The sequence below is a fragment of the Denticeps clupeoides genome, chromosome 9 (genome assembly GCF_900700375.1).
Source record: "Denticeps clupeoides chromosome 9, fDenClu1.1, whole genome shotgun sequence".
NCBI lineage: Eukaryota > Metazoa > Chordata > Actinopteri > Clupeiformes > Denticipitidae > Denticeps > Denticeps clupeoides.
In genome coordinates this window covers 4,311,933-4,334,152 of record NC_041715.1, presented here as the reverse complement: position 1 = coordinate 4,334,152, position 22,220 = coordinate 4,311,933, and the positions used below count along the sequence as shown (strand labels likewise).

The 22,220-nt window shown below is 45.7% G+C and overlaps 2 protein-coding genes across 6 annotated transcripts in view; both read left to right on the top strand.

The window, feature by feature from the left end:
- Nucleotides 1-10,565, top strand: part of xirp2b (xin actin binding repeat containing 2b) — a 42,967-nt gene extending 32,402 nt beyond the window's left edge. For all 3 annotated transcript variants that reach the window (XM_028991191.1, XM_028991190.1, XM_028991192.1), the window contains 3 exons: nt 126-9,105; nt 10,301-10,431; nt 10,497-10,565. In XM_028991191.1, the coding sequence (XP_028847024.1) occupies nt 126-9,105; nt 10,301-10,392 (9,072 nt within the window). In that variant the 3' untranslated portion in view covers nt 10,393-10,431; nt 10,497-10,565. The remainder of the gene's footprint in view (nt 1-125; nt 9,106-10,300; nt 10,432-10,496) is intronic.
- A 5,873-nt stretch (nt 10,566-16,438) lies between these two features.
- b3galt1b (UDP-Gal:betaGlcNAc beta 1,3-galactosyltransferase, polypeptide 1b) overlaps nt 16,439-22,220 on the top strand; it is a 59,248-nt gene continuing 53,466 nt past the window's right edge. For 2 of the 3 annotated variants that reach the window (XM_028990255.1, XM_028990256.1), the window contains exon 1: nt 16,479-16,542. The gene's annotated coding sequence lies outside the window, so the exon portion shown is untranslated. Of the gene's footprint in view, nt 16,543-22,220 lie in introns of all 3 variants that reach the window. The other variant, XM_028990253.1, reaches the window with a different exon arrangement.

Below are 22,220 nucleotides of genomic sequence, written 5' to 3'. Positions count from 1 at the left end.
CATTATCAATTTTCATGATCTTTTTCTGTGCATTCTGTACCTATTGGTTCCATCTAAAACTATCTGAATTACACTTGATCGGCTGTTTTTCTTATAAATATGTTTTTCCTATCCCTGAAAACAAGATTGATCGTGGTGTCAGCAAGCATAAATGGTTTCCAGAAGGCAATACGTCACACCAGGCTCCAAAACCTGTTATTTCAGAGCCACTGAACGATACCGCAACTGAACAAGCGGAGGCCGAGGCATCTGTTATGGACTTTGAAGACTTTGATGACCTCCCTCCACCTCCGCCAGACTTACTAGAGGATCCCTCGGACTTGCCTGAGTTCCTCCCCGAGCCACCACAACCACCCAAGCACTGTCCCGTTCATCACCACTCCAAACAAAAAGAACTGCTTGAGCTCAAACGTCTCTGCAAGCACCTTCACCCCGAGGTCAGCAAGGAACTGGAGAGAGACTTCTACAGCGAAGAGCTGGACGAGTTCGCGTACGAGAACAACGGCAGCAGCTCCAACGGCAGCCCGGACAGAGAGTGTCTGGAGTGGGACGAAATCCTCAGAGGTGAGGTACAGTCCATGCGTTGGATTTTTGAGAACAAGCCCCTAGATGCCATCAGGGATGAATCCGCTGACGAGGAGGACGATGCGCTGATCACCCAAAAGGAGATCATCACAGGCAGCGATGTAAAGAGCACAGCTCTGATTTTTGAGACAAAGGCCGTGGATGCCTCAGTGTCTGGCAAGCAAAACCACACCTGCAACAAAATCAATAAGCGAGATGTTCTTACGCATGGTGATGAGGAGCAAGACAAAGAAGTAGTCTTCACCCAGGACGGAGTGAGAGGCAATGTTAAATCTGTGAAACATGTGTTTGAAAACCAGCTGCTGGATCATATTGGCGTCACCGAGACAATTGATGAGAGTCACCTTTTGACTCTCAAGTCAGAAAGGCGTGAAGTGAGAGGAGATGTGAAGACAAGCACTTGGATGTTTGAGACTCAGTGCTTATGTGTCCTGAGGGAGAGCTCTGGTGAAATCGGAGAGATTACTTCTGTTCGCCGTGAAGAGTCAGAAAAAGGAGACCTTAAGACATCTAGGTGGCTGTTTGAAACTCGTCCCTTTGACAAGATCAATCAGGATCTTTCCTTTGTCAGACTTGTTTTTGGGGTTTTCAAGGATAACCAAAAAGGTGAAGTTGATCGGGCAAGATGGCTGTTTGAGACTAAAAGACTGGACTTCACAAATGATGTAGAACACGAGAGCACCAAGGTCCAAAATGAGGAGATTATTGGCGCGGATGTCCGCAAACACTGCATGGTTTTTGAAACCCAGCCTATGGACACCCTGAAAGACAATTCAAATGCCAGGCCAGCAACAACCGAAGAGATCGTCGGGGGTGATGTGCAGTCTGCCAGGCACTTTTTTGAGACTGCACCGAGGGAAGATTTAAAGGCTCTCGCTGAGGTAGGAAAGCTTAAAAAAATAGCAGCAAGCAAAGAGGAGAAGGGAGATGTCAGGCACCAGAGGTGGGTATTTGAGAATCAACCTTTGGAAGAAATAAAAGATAAAGATTCTGGGGAAGGTCAGCTAAAAAATGTGCTGGCACCTGATGAAGTGAGGGTAGACGTAAGACACCAAAAGTGGATGTTCGAAAACCAACCGCTGGAGCTCATTAGAGAAGAAAAGAAAGAACTGGTTCGTACAGTTAATGTGGATGATTTTGAGTCTGAGGCCACAAGCTGCAAAGGAGACGTTCGCAGAAACTGCTGGGTGTTTGAGACACAGCCTATGCATACTCTGAAAGACGATTCGAATGCCAGGCCAGTAACGACAGAAGATATCATAGGGGGTGACGTGCAGACGGCCAGATACTTTTTTGAGACGGGTCCAAAGGAAGATGTAAAGGAACTTGCAGATGTTGGGAAACTTAAAAAGGTGGCAGCATCCGAGGAAGAGAGAGGTGACGTAAGACACCAGAAGTGGGTGTTTGAGAACCAGCCTCTGGAGGAAATCAGGGATGAAAAGAAAGAATTTTCACGGATGGTGAGAGTAGAGGACCTTGATAGGGGAGATGTTACAAATTACAAGCAAATCTTTGAAGGCATGGATCTCAGCAAATGTCATGAATCTCAAAGGACATCTGTGGAAGGGGTGACGTGTGGCTTTGTAAAGTCAAACAAAGACCTCTTTGAATCCACACCACTGTATGCAATGCAAGATAGCCTAGGGCATTATCATGAAATCAAAACGGTCCGTCAAGAAGAAATTGTAAAAGGAGATGTAAGAAGCTGCAAATGGATGTTTGAAACTTGTCCTATTGACCAGTTTGATGAGGGTATCACCAAATATCAAATAATTAAGGGCATAACGCAACAACAGATTGAAGCTGGAGATGTCAAAACAGCAAAATGGCTGTTCGAGACACAGCCTCTTGATGCGATTAAATATTTCAGTAACATTGAAGATGAGGAATGCACCATTAAAGTGTCCCAGGACATTGTTAAAGGTGATGTGAAAACCTGCAAGTGGCTTTTTGAGACTAAACCAATGGACACGCTGTATGAAAAGGTTGAGATGAAGACTGAAAATGAGGAGGTTCATGGAGGAAATGTAAAAACATGCACATGGCTCTTTGAAACACAGGCTTTAGATACAATCAGAGATGAGTCGGACAGTCTTCTGCGGACCTGCACTGTGAAGCAGGAAGACGTTCAAGGTAAAGACGTGCGTCTGGCCCGGTTTCTTTTTGAGACGGAAAATCTTGAGAACATTAACAGGGAGGAGGGGCAGGCTTTCAAGAGGGTTACAGAAATCGATATTCAGTCTGGGGACGTGTCACACATGAAGTATATATTTGAGAACCAATCCATTGATGTAATGACCTCAACCTCTGAGGAAGTTCTGCAAAAGCTCAAGACTGCACAGGCTGAAGACATACAGCGAGGAAATGTGTCATGCTGCAAATGGCTGTTTGAAAACCAAGCCATTGACACCATTTGTGATACCTTGACTGAACAAAGGGACACTCGTACTGTGACAGATGTTCAGGGAGGAAATGTGGACAGGGGCCGTTTTATTTTTGAGACTTACTCTTTGGACAAAATTCACGAGGACTCTTCAGAGTCAGATATCGTGAAATTGCAAAAGATTCTCTGCCAAGAAGAGGAGAAGGGAGACGTTAAAAACTATGCCATGATGTTTGAAACCCAGCCACTTTATGCCATCCAAGACAAAGAGGGTCGTTACCATGAAGTCACCACTCTGACCAAAGAGGAAGTAGTAAGAGGCAAGGTGGTTGGTGTCAGGTGGCTGTTTGAGACAAAGCCCCTTGATTCAATCAGAGACACAGACGAGGTCTACCTCATCAAAGCAGTTACTGAGGAGGACATCCAGAAAGGAGATGTCAGCTCAGCCAGGTACAGGTTTGAAACTCAACCACTTGACACAATTGCCGAAGACATGAAAGCGAAGGTGAAGACTGTTGAAGAGATTCATGGTGGAGATGTTAGGTCCAACAAAAAGCTCTTTGAATCTGACATGACATCAAACAAATTGGTGAGAACTGTTAGTATGAGCGAAATTCACAAAGGTGATGTCAGGACTGCAAAATGGATGTTTGAGACGCACACAATCGACCAAATTCATGCAGAAAGCTCTGACAACGACCTAAATGTAGTGAGAAAAGAAGAGCAGGTGAAGGGTGATGTAAAGCAATCCGTATGGCTATTCGAGAAAAATCCTTTGGATAACATCAAAGAAATGAGAGAGGCCGAGGACGAAGTTGTTGTTCGTGAGGTAATTCCCAAAGCTGATGTGAAATCAACAAGGTGGTTGTTTGAGACAACTCCATTCAACGAGTTCAACGAAGCTACCGTGGAGAAGCCTGAAATCATTGGTAAGAGTATCAAAGGAACTCTAAACGATCTGTACAGCCACCAAATGGTTGAGTCGCAGGGAATACTCATTGAAGCAGATGAGGTCGGAGACGTGAGGCTGGCAAAGTTCAAGCTGATGAACAAAGAGGCTCCCGAGATTCAGAAAGAAGAGGTAATCAGAGGAGACCTGAAGAATATCATGATAAACCTGCTGACCAGACAAAGATCTGCTGAGAAAGGCATCACTGTAAATGAAGAGGAACGGGCTGACATCAACAGCACAGTGAAGCAACTTTTCAGTCAGCAAAGTGACATCAGTGTTGAAAAGGAAGATGTCATTAGAGGGGACATTCAAGAAGCTTTAGCCAACCTCTTAAAACAGGAGAGTTCTGTCAAACAGGGCATTCTCATTCAGCAAGACGAGAAAGGGGATGTCCGTATGACCATATATTCCCTTCTCCATAGACAAGATGACGTCACCGCAGAGAAACTGGATGTCATTGGGGGTGACATAAGAAGTACACTCCAACAGCTGTGCAACCCCGACAACCCAGATCAGATCAAAATAAAGGTCGATGAAATGGAGAAAGGCAACGTCCATTTTTACACCACTTGCATCGAGTCAGGGGCGGTGGACTACCTCAAGCAACTTCAGGCAGGGGCTGAGGGTTCTGAAAAGGTTGAGAAAGAGAAAATTGTTGGGGGTGACATAAAGGGGACAAAACGTATCCTGGAGAGCAACCAGGTACAAATTGAGCGCACGGTAGCTACAGAAGACATCGTCCCAGGAGATGTCTACAGCACTGTCAAGGTATTCATGACAGAGCCCCCTGTCTCATTTACTAATTTACAGAAAGAAGATATAGTCAGAGGGGACTTAAAAGCAGCCATGACCTCTCTTACACAATCCATAAACCAAGCGGTGGTGGTGGAAAAAGAAGAGGTGATAAAGGGAGACATACCCTCAACCCTCAAGTGCCTGGAGGATGCCCAGTACCAGTTGAAAGAGGTGGAAAAGCCTGAAATTGTGCCTGGCAACATCAAAGGAGCACTCAGGTCACTTGAGGAATCAGCGACCACGAAAGCTGAAATTGCAATTGAAGATTTGGTGTCTGGAGACATCAAAGGCACCCTAAAATCGCTGGAGGAGGCGAAACAAGCGGTGAAAGAGGTAGAAAGGGAAGAGATTGTTAAGGGTGACATTCAAATGGCCTTGCAAAGCTTACAAGAGGCTTCTAATGAGAAAAAGGTTTACCAACAGGAAATCAACGTCCAAGGGGATGTGAAGGGTACCATTCAGCTATTGCTAGAACCACTGACGTCACCTCAAATGCAGAGAAGGGCCAGCATGGAGGGCGATGTTAAGCTGTCCATTAAATCTCTGTATGAGGGTCAAGACCAAGCCCAGGCAGAGAAAGAGGAAGTGATAAAGGGAGACGTAAAAGGTGCAATAAAATGTCTGTTGGACAGCGCAGCACGTGCAACCTCTAAAATCCCAAGGAAGCAACCGACTAAAAAGGTCAAAATTCTGGCCAGTTCACCCGCTGAGCATGACGTGTGCTGCACTTGCTCTTTGGAGGCCCCGAAACCGAGGCCGGCAGTGAAGACTCTAAAAAGCACAAAGCAGTCACAGCGGAACGCACAAAAGCTGATAACGGCCCAATCGGTGCAAACTAGCACACGAGACTCAAAGTCCACAGAGCAGGTTGAGACAACCATATTGGAACACAAGACCATCACACAGAAGCACGGTGTCAAAACGCTCAAGACAGAGTTCCGCAACCTCAAGACGGGCCGGAAGGGCGTGATTAAACAGGACAAGAATAAAAGCAAAACCGACGTCACGCATGAAGCGGAGCTTCTGCTCCCTCCGCCTCCCCCGCCCGTCTCTGAGTGTTACAATCGGCCGTTCCACACCCCGCCCCCTCCTCTCACCAGAGGAGATATTGACCTCCCCCTTCCCCCCACTCCCCCACCTCCCCCCCTACCGGCCGAGGCCACAAGGATGGAGCTGGATGGTCTCCCCCCTCCGCCCACTCCTCCTCCGCCCACCGCGGCTGAGCAGGACTTCCTGCCTCCGCCGCCGTCTCCGCAGGAGCTGGAGTCCATGCCCTCCCACATACCCAACACATCCCCAAAGAGGGCGAAAAAAATGACGGTGAAGCCAGTCAGAGCTCCAGCACTGTGCAAAGTGCCAAAACTTGAGCCAGTGGTTGACCTCCAGCTCCAAAAGACCCAGGGAGTGGCTGAAGTGAAGTCAAATGGTGGGCCTGTGGTGACAACCAGCACTGAGATTCTGAAAAATGGCATGGAGGTTTCCATAGAAACAGCCAAACCAAATACGCCTCCTCCGTTCGAGAAAATTTCAGCCATTTCGGGGAATGTTTCTATGCCGGCGTCACCACTGCCAAAAAGGAAAGCCAAATCGAATTCGACAAAGTCCAAAAATGCACTGATACCATCGGAGAAAAAGCAGGAGCCAACGCAGTCGGAGATTCCGGTGCATGTTGCGGTCACTGCCAAACGTGAAGGGACTTCCTCCCAGGCCACAGTCACAGAGCAATCAGAGAAGAGCGTGACATTTGATTTCACTCGAGAGGAAGCTGAAAAGACTGTGACCAAAGCCAAATCCGACACACCGATGCATGAAACATTGCCGTGCGCCAAGATCTCAGACGTTCCCCCTAGCGAGCCTTTGATCTCTGCCGTAAATGAGAAATCTCCCCCTCAATCCGGTGTTATTTCCTCCGCTGAACAGAGCATTATCTCTAATCAGACACCCCTTCCCACCGTCACAGGCGGGGCCGCGTCTATTTCCGCCAAGACACACAGAACCATTACCACCACCATGCAGCAGGTGACCTCGCTCGCCTCCATGCACAGCCTGTCTGCAGTCCACACGGCACGACTGACCGGATCCGCGGCGGCCTGCAGCCATGCTGAACAGCCTCTTAAAAGTGTCACAGACACACAAGTGGATGTAACAGAAGCATCTCCTCCTCCTTCCGATGGTAAAACGGAAGCGGAAGCTCCTCTCGGTTTATCTAAAGGTGCCAACGGCGGTGAAGATAAAAAGGTCAAAGCAGAAAAGGCGCAGGCCCCAAAGGCCGAGGGCCAGAAGACGAAGAAAAGCAAAAAGTCCGGCAGGCAGCAGGAGGCCGGCGAGAAGCCGGCGCCTGCTCAAACGGTGGACGTGCACATCCAGCAGAGTGTCCAGCCGAGTCACGTGGCCGAGAAAAAGCTCACAGAGATGCATGTGAGAGAGGCCAAAGAGGTTAAAGAGCACAAAGTGGAGAAGGATCAGAAGCAGAAGCCGGCCCGGGAGTCGTCAACGGAGTCAAAGGAGGGCAAGTCAGAAACCCGCTCGAAACGGAGGAGGAGCAAAACTAAAAAGGATAAGGAGGGAACGGCCCAGCAAATCCAGCAAAAAGGCGCCACGGCGCCCCCAGAGGCGAAGAAGACGTCTGACAGGTCGGAAACCGTTCAGAAACAGAAAGAGGTCACCATGATAGAGATGCACAAAGCCGTCCAGCAAGAGCACGTCCAGGTCCACACGAAAGAGGTGATCATCACAGAAAGTCATGTTCAGCAGAGCTCTCAGAAACACGGAGAAGTCAAAGTCCAGAAGCAGAACAGGGCTTCCCACAAAAACAAAGGGGAGGCGGTCGATGACCAGAGCAAAGAAGGATCGAAGAATGAAGGCAGAATTGTTCCTATAAAAGTGACAAGTGAGCCGGCACACAACGAAAAGGCCGGAGAGCTGCAGAAGTTGCTGGTCCATGTGAAAAAACTGCAGGATGCTCCTGGTGAGATGGACGCCGATTCTGTGCAGGAGCTGCTGAGCAAAATCCCAGAGTGGCTCGCTGGGCCCGAGGAGAAGAGTGACATGAAGAGGGACACTGCCGAGCAGAAGTTCAGGGAGGCCGTCGCTCGCGTTCACAATGTCGCATATCGAAAACTCCGGGAGTTTCAGTGCAAACCCGCTTCTGAGAAGAAGGCGACGCAGAGGATTTCGAAAATAAGCATAGGCTCCACAAAAGTTGAAGCAGGCAAAAAGAAGAAGTCCACGCACGACAGCAGGAGGCAGGAGGCCAAACCTGCCAGAACACCTTCTCCTTCGCTGAGAACGCGCTCCCCCTCCCCTACGTTCATCACGATCGAGTCCACGAGGAGAAGTGACCCGCCTCAGGGAGTCCCCCCCTCACCTCCAGCAACCCCGCCGACGCCTCCCCCGCGGCGCTCCGAGCTCTCCGCGACGTGCATGAGGAGGGCCACTCCGTCTCCCAGCCGCGTGGAGGCCCTGGCCAGGCTGAAGGACACGACTGTCCGGCTGTCCCGTGGGGCGTCACCGGACCTGCTTCCTCATGCTCTTCCTGTGACAGAAAAGAAATCGGAGATTCTGGAGTCTCCGGCGTCATTCCATCGGCAGTTGAAGATTGAAGGGAAGGAGAGTTCGGAGGCACTGAGGGCCGAATCGAGTAACGTTCCTGTGCAGAAAGACGTTTCTAGTGGAGATGAGATCAGGAAGGCACCTGATGTGAAGCCCAAAATGAAACAAAAGGACGTCCTCCGGGCTGACCAGTTTAGCCCTAGCAGCGAATATGAATCATCTGAAGGTAGGGTCATGCTGGGATGTGCTAAAGATGTGGAGACCAACCGAGGAAAAGAAGAGGCAGATGAAGCGGAAAAGGCCACGGTCAACATCAAGACCATTAAAAATGTTTTCGAAATCAGCCGGCAGAGTCCCCCCGTCAAAGAGGAGCAAAGCAAACTGGGCGAGCTGGACTCAGAAGTGAGCAAAATCCCGTCTGAACCCTCAAAGCAGAAGCATCCCCATAAGACCAAGAGCAGCTCCCAGCAGAGCTCGCCTTTGCCAGCTCAAAAAGAGGCGGAATCGCTGGAGCGGGCCGAGCCAGCAGGGCCCTCTGCAACCAAAACAGTTGCAGACAAGTTCTCGGGGCCGAACAAATCTGGCCATGTGGTGAGCGGCTCCAGCACGACCACCGTCTCTCAGCACTCTGAGCGCGTTACGACGCAACACGTGCCTTTTTCATACGCGGACGCAGTAAGGCGGAGAGCTGCAGATGTTCCGAAGGCTTCAGCGGAAGACTCTCCTGGGGACCTGTTGAAGAATGCTCAGCAGACGTGGACTGAAAGCCTGGGCTACATGGTCTCGGAGCAGAGGACGACACAGATCACGACCCATAAGAGGGAGATGGTTGTGACTGGTAAACGCGCTTGTGCTGCATGGGAAAGTAAACTAACAACAAGACCTCAAAATGTAACCTGGCTGTGATGTGACCCGACCATAAAACTTTATTTAACAACCATAAATTATTATTAATGTTTAACTTGAAATGTAAGCTGATATCAATGCACATAGTGAAAGTGAAGTGATTGTTACATGTGATACACGGCAGCACAGCACACGGTGCACACAGTGAAATTTGTCCTCTGCATTTAACCCATCACCCTTGGTGAGCAGTGGGCAGCCATGACAGGCGCCCGGGGAGAAGTGTGTGGGGACGGTGATTTGCTCAGTGGCACCTCAGTGGCACCTTGGCGGATTGGGATTCAAACCGGCAACCTTCTTATTACGGGGACGCTTCCTTAACCCACCACTGCCCCTACATAATCATGCTCTTTATGATGCAGACCAGATAAAACATTTTTTGAATGAAAGGAATCTAAATAGAAAAGGAATATACATTTGACTACATATGTAAATAATATACAGTATATACATATATATAAATAATGCACCAAAAAGTATAAGTCCTGGGTGTAATAGGTTGGAAATATAAGCCTTGGGGTTTAGTGGGAAACTTTTACTTAACACGCTTACATATTTTATGTGTAATATACCTATGGTATTAATTTCTATACTAATAACTGTACCAGGGATGCACTGATTCTGGGCCAGTGGCAACATCTTTTTTTTTAAATGAGGCCAATATTCTTACAGATGAATAAAGTATTCCAACACACATAGGGCCATTTTGCTGAATCAACGATATTAGAGAAAGTAGTTAATACAGTTTATATATCGATGCATCCATAATTTATGCTTTGTACAAGTAACTTTACAGTATAACAAGCTACTAAATCCTTTTTTTCATGACAGATGCTTCCGTATTTGTTTTTGTCTTAAATGGTGTTGCATTGCATGATCTTTTGATGTAGTGCGAATGATTTTATAAATATCTTGTAGTCCTGCCTGAAAGCTCGGGCTACTGCTGCTCCTTCAGGATTACATGAATTATTAAAGTGATAAATTGTATCTTGACTCACTGCTCCTACATACATTTTCAATTACAGGCTCAACTTGTGATTTACTAAATAACCGCACGACTAAATCCATCTTTTATCACAGAAGGGATTATGGGGAGAGAAATTCACAGCTCTGTATCCCCTTCCATGCAGATTCGAGTTCCAAAGTCGGAGATGTGCACTGTGTGCCGGAGAAGGGTCTTTCCGATGGAGTCTTTGATTGTCGACAGAAAGAACTTCCATAAGACTTGTTTCTCCTGTGAGCACTGCCAGAGCAAACTAAGGTAAAGAATTTAGTAAAAATACTATGTTTTACACAAACTGTAACAAATATCTTTTTCCCGTACAGCCTTGGAAACTACGTCTCCCTGGATGGGCATTTGTACTGTGTGCCACATTACAATCAACTTCTGAAGTCCAAAGGACATCTTGATGAGGCATATTCCCAAAATTCCCTCAAGGATTTACAACGTTCCCGGCACCAACAGCAGACCATAGATAGCAGCAAGATAAATGTCCCCTCCGACATTCTGGATTGGAGATACTCAATCTCGCAAAGTAGCATTAGCTCTGCAGACATGTACAACGTAGCTGAAAGAGAAACGCTCAGGTCACCTGAGAAGAGCAATCTGAACGCGAATAAGATTTCCCTTGCATGGCCCCCAGAAGCAGATCCTCCCAGGAAACCTTTTGCCATAGAGGCAGATATAAAAGTGGTGAAACCAAGATGGCCCCCCAAAAACGATTCACCAAGGTCACCCAAAACCAATCAAAAAAATGTACAAAGAAAAAGATAACGCCACACAACCAAACTTGGTCCAATAAGGACAGTAAGTACAGTAGGATATGGGTTCAAGAAACACAGTAGTTGTAAATGTTAGGCGATCTGAAAAATAGCAAGGAGAACGGGAATGGATGGATGGATGAATGGATGGATGGAGGAGAGAGCACTAGAGTAGATGGTCCAAGAAGTGAAGAAGGTCTGTGGGTGCGGAGGTCGGTGGGTGAGGGTGAAGGATCAAATGTAGAGGACAAGAAAGGTTTTAGCATAGTTTCCAGACAGTTCAGTCACGACACAACAGAAGGACATCATTTGAAATATAGCATCACATTTGTCGGTTTCAAAATTACATATGAATTTGGTCATATGCTGCCAAATGTACAGGTAAAAGAGAAATAAAACTGATTTTATTTTTTAATAAAGTTGTAAAATATTCATGACTATCATATTTACATCAACCTAGGGACATTCAGTGAGGGCTTTAATTAAAACCACTAAACTGCATAACACGGAATATATTTTTTATTCTTTATAAGATTGTATTTTTGTTCTGCGTAGACTGCTGCATTCATTTTGCACCTGGTGTGCATCCCAAACAAAAGACAAATGTCTGTCTTTATTTGTCATATCCAATTGGTGTTAATTGGTTCTGTCACCACTTAATTTTTTTCATATGCTGAAAAGGAAAATATTGTGCATTTTCCTTTTAGATTAGCATTTAATGGTTTATATAAAAACAAAAGACCCTGTCAGGCTGGCAGTCACATTAATGCTAATGTACTGGTTTCATTTATTGATCGAATGACAATAAATAACTATGAATTACTTGAAATGTCTCTTATATGAAAAGTTATGCTGTGTGCTTAAGATGTATCATCAAGGAATTTTTCTGCTAAAAATGACTGAAATACAATCTGAAATAATAACTTTACATTATACTAGTTTATTTAATTTTATTTATGGCAATTCACAAATGCCCTTATCCAGAGCGACTTACAACGTGCTTTCGTGTTACCATCAGTGAAGTTATCAGTTCTCCAACCCTAAATACATTCATTCTACACACTCTGTTGTAGTTTTTCTTACACGACTCAGACTACAAGTCTCAGTAATGTCTAAAGAGGTAGGTCTTAAGCTGCTGTATGAAAATGCTCCTAACAATAACGGAACAATAATGGTGTAACAGTGGTATTGCACAGTTTGCCATATATTGTGCTGAAATTGCCATACATTAGTGTCAGAAACAAACTTCAAACTTCCAGCAATAACACATGATATGTACCTAGGCATGAGATAATAATGCAGTTCTCTGCGGTACGCATGGTATGAAAACATTACGTCCAACTGCGTTTTCAATCATATGCTAATGACTTGGGCGCTTACCATGCATGAATATATTATTTATAACCCATTATTCTAGTAGCACAGTCTCCAGAGGCATATTTAGCTTTACAGGGTAAAAGGGCACTAATGAGGAGGCCATAAGAAAGAATTATCATAAACAATCACACCACATAACAAGGAAGTTCAAGGATAATACTAAATCTTCTGGTTTGTTAATGTTAGATTTTATGAATTTCTGCAGTTTTACAGTTATGTGAAACAAAATATGTCTAGATGAGTGGAGTTTGGGGATCTTTTTGGAATACCTTGCACATTCCTTGCCGGGGGATCCACAACCGGAAGTTCACACACTTCCACAAAACACAGCAACGCACCCTGCACGTGCTTTTTAAATAAGACACAATCCACCCACTTAATCTATAAGGCCTGACACGGTGATGGTTTGTATTTGATTTTTTATTTTTTTTTACAGAACATCACATCATTGAACAATAGGCACATTTTCAAAGCAGAGAAAACACATAACTGCATTCATGAAAAAGCTGGATTCTGGAGCTGGAGGTCTGTGCAATTTATGAAAATTGTACCTCTTGAAATAAGTGTATAGTACAGAAGACTGTCGGAGAGACAGATGATTTGTGAAATAGATTTAAAAGGAATGAAAAAAAGTCCTCAATAGGGTCAAAAATATAGGCGACAACAATGGGGACAAAAAATTGTTAAAGAGGAAACGTGACTCCAAGACGAATAAACACTATCATTATCTGCACAGGGCAAAGAACAGATGTGTCAGAATACCAATATGTATAACGCCGTTGCTCACAACAAATTACCACGGCCTGACGGAAACCCAGCCGCTTCAAATTCCAGCACAGCTTCCTGACGCCATCCTGAAAACAGCATGTTGTGTTACATCAGGGAAAAATACAACAAAGAAATGGACTGGGGGTTTGTGTTGTTGCGTGTAGGCCTGACGCGCTCTGCCCACCACTGTTAAAACCAGTGTTTCTTCTACTTCTCACCCATCGGGAAAACAGAATCAGGGCAAAATTGGCCACGATACCGCCCTGTTCTGCCGCGAACGCTCGTACTCCCGGCACAAAGGCCGCTCACGGTGGCGAATTAGGAACCGGTATGGCATCGGAATCTGCCTGCTTTCATCTCCTGTCAGCGAGTCCATTAATGTTTCAACAAAGCCCGTCTACAACAAAGAGGCTTCAGGCCAGCCTGAAGTCGATGGTGAACTCACCATCCACATCTGGAGCTGCTCGGTCGGCCGCCATCGATGTGTATGTTTTATTTAATTCCTTCTGTTTTGTTTTGGTTTTATTTGTTTTTATGTGCCTTTATTGGACAGCAAATACTAAATATTTTGACACATAAATAATAAAAATGCGTCCTTGGCTGCTGGACCAGGGCCTCTCCAGCACATGGATCACCGGCAGGGCACAAAATAAGCAAGGAGGGATTCAAAGATCAATACATCTGGACGTTGAAATACACTACGCACAGTAAAGTGAAAAGTTATTGTCATACACTGCAGCACAGCACACGGTGACACAAAGAAAAGCGTCTTCTGAATTTAACCATCACCCTTGGGGAACAGTGGGCAGCCATGACAGGCGCCCGGGGAGCAGTGTGTGGGGACGGTGCTTTGCACCTCAGTGGCACCTTGGCGGATCAGGATTGGAACCGGCAACCTTCCTTAACTGCTAGGCCACAACTGCCCCACACATAAGGTATAATGTGATTTACATGAGTGCTGTTCCTATTTGTTCTGGATTTTAATTAAATAAGTAAAAGTTCCGTTTGATATTATTTATAATGTATGAGAAGATACACCATTTTCATTAGTTGAATATTTATTACCCCAAACGTTCAGACAATAACACTGATAGCCCCAAATAACAAAAATTGACAATGTCAGTAGCGGGCGTTTCCACCATTTGCCACAATGACAGCTTGACAGTGACTTCTCATGCTCCTCACCAGCCTCATGATGTTGTTCTGAGGCAACGTGTTCCACTCTTCCACAAGTGCTACACGCAGTTCTGCCAGGTCACATGGGGGCAGGGTACAATCACCCAGTCTCTGCTTCAACTGGTCCCAGATGTGCTGAATGGGGTTCAGGTCAGTGGACATTGATGGCCATACCACATGAGGCACTCCAACTTCCTGAAGTCGAGCTGTGACAATTCTGCCACAATGTGATGGAGCATCATTATCCATGAACAGAAAGTCGGGGGTGTGCTGGTGTAATTGGGGGATGATGATGGGTTCTATGTTGTCCCTGAGGTAAGAACGTGCAGTGACTGAGCCATGTACAATAACCAAATCTGTTTTGCGCTGACTGGTGATGCCCAGACTGTTGCACCTCCTCCACCAGAGCAAACCCTGTGGACCATGTTGACCTCAGCGTATCGCTCACCTCGCCTTCTCCAGCAATGCTGACGTGACACTCATCAGTGAACAGGACAGTAGACCACTGCTGCATTGTCCAGGTCACATGGTGCCCACTGAAAACATTCATGGGGGTATTTTGGTGTCGGTGGAGTCACCTGCAACGGTCGTCTGGAATTCAAGCCAAAGTGGTGGAGTTGCTTGCGAATGGTTTCTCTGGAAACCCTAGTACCCCTCGCATCTCGTAATCGGGCCTGTAGCTGTGTGGCAGTTGCAGAACGATGTCTGAGTCCATAGGTCATTACGTACTGGTCATCATTGCGGTCTATCACCCTTGGGACTCCACGCCTGGGTCTGTCATGAACTCCGCCACTAGTTCTGTGTCTTGATGCAAGTCTGCTGATGACTCTTCGAGTCTCACCAAGTTCACGAGCAACATCTGACTGCCTGCCTCCGACCCGAAGGCGCGCCATGGCCAGGTGACACTGCTCGTCCGTTGTGTCCCTGAGCAAGACACTTAACCCTAAGTTGCTCCAGGGGGGACAGTCCCTGTAACTACTGTTGTAAGTCGCTCTGATTAAGGGCGTCTGGTAAATGCTGTAAATGTAAATGTAAAATGTAAATGAAATTGATGCCACATTGTGAAAGCTTGTCTCTTGGTATTGGCCCCAATATAGGTCACACATGTACAGAATGAGATCATTACATGGAAAACACAAAATGAGGTGTGTCTGTCACCTCAATACAATTGGCACCCTATCCCAAAAATGTGAAAAAAAGTGAAACAAACATCGTATGAATGACATCCACTAAGTCTCTCACAATATCCATAACTTATTGTGAGTGGTGTATATGCAAATGTACTGACAACACAGGCTCTTAATTTATATAATAAGTATCTGAAGATTTATTCATGAACTAAATAGCCTTTGATATTTACATTTACAGTATTTATCAGACACCCTTATACCAGGGTCGTGTGTCACTTGTCAAGTCATCGTGTCACCTGTCACATCATCATCATCAGTTCTGGCAAATACAAAAAGTCAGCCAACAAAAAAAAAGTCTAGATGCACTCCTTATCTGCCTGACCCAGAGCGCCTTACAGTCAGTAGTGACAGGGACCCAGGAGACAGTCCCCCAGATTAAGTGCCTTGCTCAGGGACACAGTGGTAGTAAGTGGACTTCGAACCTGGGACTTTGTGGTCTGGTTCAAATGCGAGTGTCTATCATCCCTATATATCACTAGTCACTAGCTAACCTGGGATGAACTAGTATAGACCCTAAAGGATGCTTAAGGAGCTTTTTTTTTTTTAGCCAGGCGAGGTTAAGAATGTCCTAAATATCCTCAAATAGACTCTGTTTCCAAAAATATTCCCTCTTCGGCCTGGGCTACCGTGCATCTGAGTCACATGATGCACTTAGGTTAATTAATCCAGCCACTAATCAGCTGCTGACTCCAATGCTGCTTCTCTATAAATTCTACAATAGTTACGTCAGTTGCGCAGCGTGGCAAAAAAAATTATTTCTAAATTTATCTAAATCTATTGCTCGAGAAGTTCTCGTTTTTAATAGTTTAGCAGTAAATAAATGATTCGTTATGTTAATTCGGAATGGATCTGTCTGTGTGTGTGTGTGTGTGTGTGTGTGTTCGGAAAAGTTCAATCTGGCCCGGCCCCTCCCCTCCGTCAGGACACGCCCCGTTCGTTTCATGTCGCGGTGACGCGGCAGAATGGCCGCCGCTGATTGGACGGCGCGCACGTCGCGTCCGGCCGCCTCGCTGCGCGGAGTCTCTCGCCGAGAGATGCGGGCTTGACGCAGACGCGGCATCGGGGCTCCGGGTACCGGAGGGACGGCGATGCTCGAGTCGGTACGTGCCCTCCAGTGTACATTTTCGTAGACGTGATTTGTTTGATTTGCGCGTGTTGACTGTCGCCCGGGTGGCGACAGGTCACTTGTCGACGTTCCCTCCCGTCGCCTCGGTCGCACGACTTTTCCTGCCCTCTGCTCTTCCCGGTCTAGTTGGTGACAGCGGAATAATTACCGACGGCACGATAAAGCCATTTTTCTTTTTTGTCCTTTCTGGAAAGATGCGCGAAATAAAAACACAGTAACGTGCCGAAATAATATCACACCCAACCGCGGCTCCGCAACTGAAGGTCCGAGTTCGTTTTAAGTTGACTGGAATGGGAGGTTTGTTTTTTTCGGCTTGTTCCGTGCGCCTATTTCACGTGGAATTTCGCGTGGAATGTTGCGGCCAGGGGAGCTCTGGTGTCCCCGACTGTCCCAGTTTATTTTAATTTTTTTTTTTTTTGGAAACGAAGTCACCTGCTTTGCCGACTCGTTGTGTGTCCGTGTGTGTGAAGGGCTGTCATTGTCGCCGGTGTGTCGGTCCCTGCCCGTCGTCACCCCGCCGCGCGTAACGCGGGGCGCACGGGTCCCCGGCGCGGTCCGCGTCTTTACGCGATGGGCGGATGTTTGTGCGGGAAACAGGCTGCTTTTGACTGAATTGCCTGTCGGAGGCACCAATTGTCACGCATTCAAAGTCCATGTAAAGCGACGCGAGGAGGTTCGCGTTTGTTTTTGGAGTTGCGAGACAAATAATAAAACCTGTAAAAAAAAAAAAGTGTATTGTACAGAATTTTAGAGTTGAATTATGAATTATGACCCCGCCCCTAGCACTTTGTCACTATGATAGCTAGATCACTTTAACTGTTAAGCAATGCGATGCGTCCACTAGAGGGCAGTGAAGAGTACAACGTTCCGACTACAAAACTGGGGACTTTTTAACGTACTTTTTAATGATGTCCGAGACCATTAAAAAAGATTCCATCTTGTAGGCAGTTTTAAACATTTCACGTAACTTCTCGTCAAAAAGTTCTGTAATTTCTTCTTCTGCACTCGCTTGAATGACAGACGCTGACAGACGAGCGTTTAGCATCACGTTGTTACACCAGCTATTGCACCGTATGGCAAATATTACTCAGCAGCCCAGTGCATCGATAATAACTTTACATGGATGACGACGCAAGACGTGGCTCGATATTGTCCAGGGTCATATTTTGTTCGGTTAGGCTGCGCTAGTGAGTAATACATTTTTATAACTTACCATAAAAGGCAGAAAATATATACAGTTCTGTACCAGGCCGAGAAGAACGAGGCTGATTATCTTGGTAATTCCGACACTGGAGGATCTACTGCCATAGTTGTAATTGGGAAAGCGGTGTGGTTTTGGCAAACACTGTTTCAGGTCAGAGAATGAATGTATATACAGTAGAGGCCAAAAGTTTGGACACCTTCTCATTCAACGTGTTTTCTTTATTTTCATGACCATTTATGTTGGTAGATTCTCACTGAAGGCATCAAAACTATGAATGAACACATGTGGAGTTATGTACTTAACAAAAAAAGGTGGAATAACTGAAAACACGTTTTATATTCTAGTTTCTTTGCTCTGATTACTGCTTTGCACACTCTTGGTATTCTCTCGATGAGCTTCAAGAGGTCGTCACCTGAAATGCTTCTCCAACAGTCTTGAAGGAGTTCCCAGAGGTGTTTAGCACTTGTTGGGGTCCAGCTCACCCCAAACCATCTCGACTGGGTTCGTAACTCCACATGTGTTCATTCATAGTTTTGATGCCTTCAGTGAGAATCTACCAACATAAATAAAGGAAACACATTGAATGAGAAGGTGTGTCCAAACTTTTGGCCTGTACTGTATATATATTTTTGTGCAAAAAAGTCAACTTGTTTGGTGCCTGCATGAATCAGCATAGGCGAGCATGTTGATGACAGCAACCATGTTTTCCCCAAGTGTACCTTTTTTGGCCAAGTGGTGTCAAGACACGTCTCAGAATAGACTTAATAGTGTTGAAGTTGTGGCCTTTGCAGAGGTCATCACACACACTTCCACTTTTCACATTCTCTGCAGACTCCCTGGCTGAAAAACGGTGAAATCACGCAGAGGCCTTCCGCCTTGCAATCTATACTGCAGTATTTCACTCGACCTCCCAGGCTGTACCCTGGCCGTCCTTGGGCCAACACAATGTGGGTCTACAGTCATCTTGCTTTCAGTCGTCTCGGCCCTCTTTTTATTCCCAGCATGCATTTGATGTGTTTCCCAGAGTTTCACGGCATTCGTAAAGCAACAGCCCTCCACTGTTCGTGTGGCGTTTTAGCACGTACCCAATAATTTGCTCGCAGTGGTTTATGTTTTGCTTTTCAGGCGTGAAACATTAACGCCAGGATATGTTGCAACTGCGAGTGGTCAGATCCCCCCGCCCTTCCTTCCACATGGCATTAAGTTGGATAGAGCCATTATATGACCAATATTGATTTTTGCCATGTCAAGTCCAGTAATGGGCTTTAGCTGTAACTAACATTCTTACACACACACACACACACACACACACTTGTATTTCCTGCAGCCTTACTTAGAATCAGGTTGACGGGGACAGCTTTCATTTTTTAATTATAGGCCAGCGTCGGGCGTTCCTTGACATGGAGGAATTGATCAGCGTTTGGGCGACGTCCAGCAACATCTGGAGCTAATTGATTTCTCAGCGTTGACACGTGCCGACATTATGCGGCGCTGTGACTCCAAATAAGCCGAGGACATGAACAGGAACGTGACGTGTGGCATTAATTGCTCCATGCATGGGCATGGGAGCAAATTTCAATATTTAATCTCAAGGCTCATGCTAAAGAAGTTTTTCTGTCCTCCGAGGTCCCAGCTTCCCCAGTTTACGGTTCATGGCATGATCTTCTGTGAGGATGGGACTATGAATGAGAGGCACCTTGAGGAACCCAGAGATGGATAGGCATCCTCATCAAGGTGGCGGTAGCTCTAAACATTATCCAGCCTTCGTGATAGTGAATGCCGCGTTCTTCAAAGTCCTGGGAGCTTATTGTTTTTTTTGGCTAATGAGTCCAGGCTTTCCTGGGCGTGTCTCTTGGGCTGTCTGTGGAGTGGGAAGTGTGGTGGTGTCGAGTCGGATTTCAAAGACCAGCGCAGCAGCTCAGTGCTTATTTAATATAGTTTTCGCCTTGAGCCTTTTCATGTTCCCCTCGGGTGCAGCAGTAAAAAACCTCATCGATCATAATTGGAACCACTTGCCACGCCCTGACTGGGATACAGTGTTTTGACAGCACTTGGTCAAGTGGAACGTAGGAACAGTGTTGCACAGGCTGCGCAGGACCTCCAAGCCAATTGGCCTTCCCCAGGTCTGTATTATTGAATGCCGTTTAATAATTTTTTTTTAAATCAGCTATGCAAAATGGGTGCACTAATTTATTTAGTTATTTACCCGACTCTGGTAAAAGCTCTTGTGCAAAGCAAATGATTACATTTGTTCCCCATTTATACAAATGGATATTCGCTGAAGCAATTCAGATTAAGTGCCTTGCTTGTTGAAGGGCACATCAGTCGCATTTCACGGCTGGGCCTTGACCGGACACCTCTTCACTTGCAGGTTTCAGACCAACAAATGCATGAAAATGTATGAATACAACACTAAACGGCATTGTCGTAACGATCCTCCATGGGTGTCCAGCCGGCAGGCCACGCCCCACATCCCCCTCTTTGGTGTCGTGACAATTGTTTAAGTGAAGTGACTGTCATTGTGAGACACTGCAGCACAAGGAAACACAACAAAATGTGTCCTCTGTATTTAACCATCACCCTTGTTGAGCAGTGGGCAGCCATGACAGGCGCCCGGGGAGCAGTGCGTGGGGACAATGCTTTGCTCAGTGGTACCTCAGTGGCATCTTGGCGGATCAGGATTCGAACCGGCAACCTTCTGATTCCGGGGCCGCTTTCTTAACCACTAGGCCACCACTGCCCCCTGCCCTTGTACTCTAATTAAAAAAGTTAATTATGAGGGCTATACATGAATTTCCATTACAGATCAACAGGGTACCAATCAGCCATAACATTAGCACAAGTGAAGTGAATAACGTTGATTTTGTCCTTCAGAGTCCATAATTTGTTGACGGAAAAACTGGACAAGTGTGAGGGTTTGAGTGACTCTAGTATGGAGGGTCATATCATGTCCAAACCTGCTGCTCAGACAATGCATTTTTTAAATGTCAATATTTCACCTGAATTTACAGAGCATGCTGGGAGTTGGCACCTCAGACAGCATAAAACCCCACACTTTTGCACAATTTTAAAACCAGTATTCGCATTAGTACTAACACATCATTATGCAGCGTGTGATGTGTATCATCTGGAGCAGTGGATTGAAAACCGTCGTTTTATTTCGGTATTTAGCTTTATTCATTTTAGCCGGTCCTTGGTGAGTCCTTGCTGCTGGCCCAGTCGCTGTCACTGCAGTGCGGAGCTGGAGTACTAATTCAGGAGCACATCAAAAAGGATTGTGCAGCTCAATACCTTCTCAGGTGAATTTGGCACCCGGCGAGACAGGAACAGCTGACAAAGGAAATGAACGGCAGCCCGAGCCTACATTCTGCGGCGCTGAGTTATGTCATGGATGTACAGCATCATATTGCCTATGAAATATCACTTGATTGAGGGCGATAGCCTCTGTCCACAATGACAAGGATGTGAAATGGGGTTCATATTGGGCACGGGCTGTCGGCGTTGTTTACCCCCCGCTGTGAGTAAATCACAATTTCTATCTCGTTATTGCATTGTAATATAATGCAATATAAAGGGCCGTTTTTATTTTTTAACATCAGGCAGAAAATCAACAGTGAAGTTTACTGATCATTGCCTCTGATATGGGGATGTGCTTGCACATGTCATTTAATCTTTTATTGGGATCTTCATTACGGCTTGACGCGATAATCTCGTGATTGCGATGGCTCCAACAATTACCCGTCTTCTCCTCATTTGAGCTCTTAATTTCATGGGTAGCTGGAACGACTGAAATAATAGGGCTGAAAGAAATTCCAGCACCTCCCCTCGGCAGTTCATTTACCATTATGTGGCGAAGCTGTCTTTGTCTTCTCCTGAGAAGATGCATGATTGTTTCAGTTTATCTGACTTATTTGAAAGGTCACACCAAAGTAAATGCAAATAGTGTTCAGCTATGGTGCTGCAATTGTTCAATGTTCTGCATCCATTTAATTGTTATTTTTATGCAAACTAGCCTTGATTGGCTCCCACATTTAAGTTAAATGCAGTCTGGAATAATAGTTTTTGGAGACCACAAGGGGGCAATATAAAGTCCTAAAGTCTGTAGTTATCAATTAGCCTGATTACATGACATGTAACATGTGTGCACGTTCACTTTCAGGTATTCATATGGGATTTATCACTCAGACATATATTTTGCTGTGTTCTGTTTTCCATTGTAGTCTAACAGTTTTTTTTTTTCTAAATTATTTATTTGTAGTTTTCTGTTGACATTATATATCACTTGTTTACATTTTTACTGTTATTTTAATACATTATCTGTAGCAAATTTATATCTAAACAAACATTTAAATGTAGATTTCCATCCAATCAAAATGGCGGTTGGAACGAACTGCAGTATAATAGTTAATACGTTTTTAACACCATTAATGTTAAATTGTCATATATTA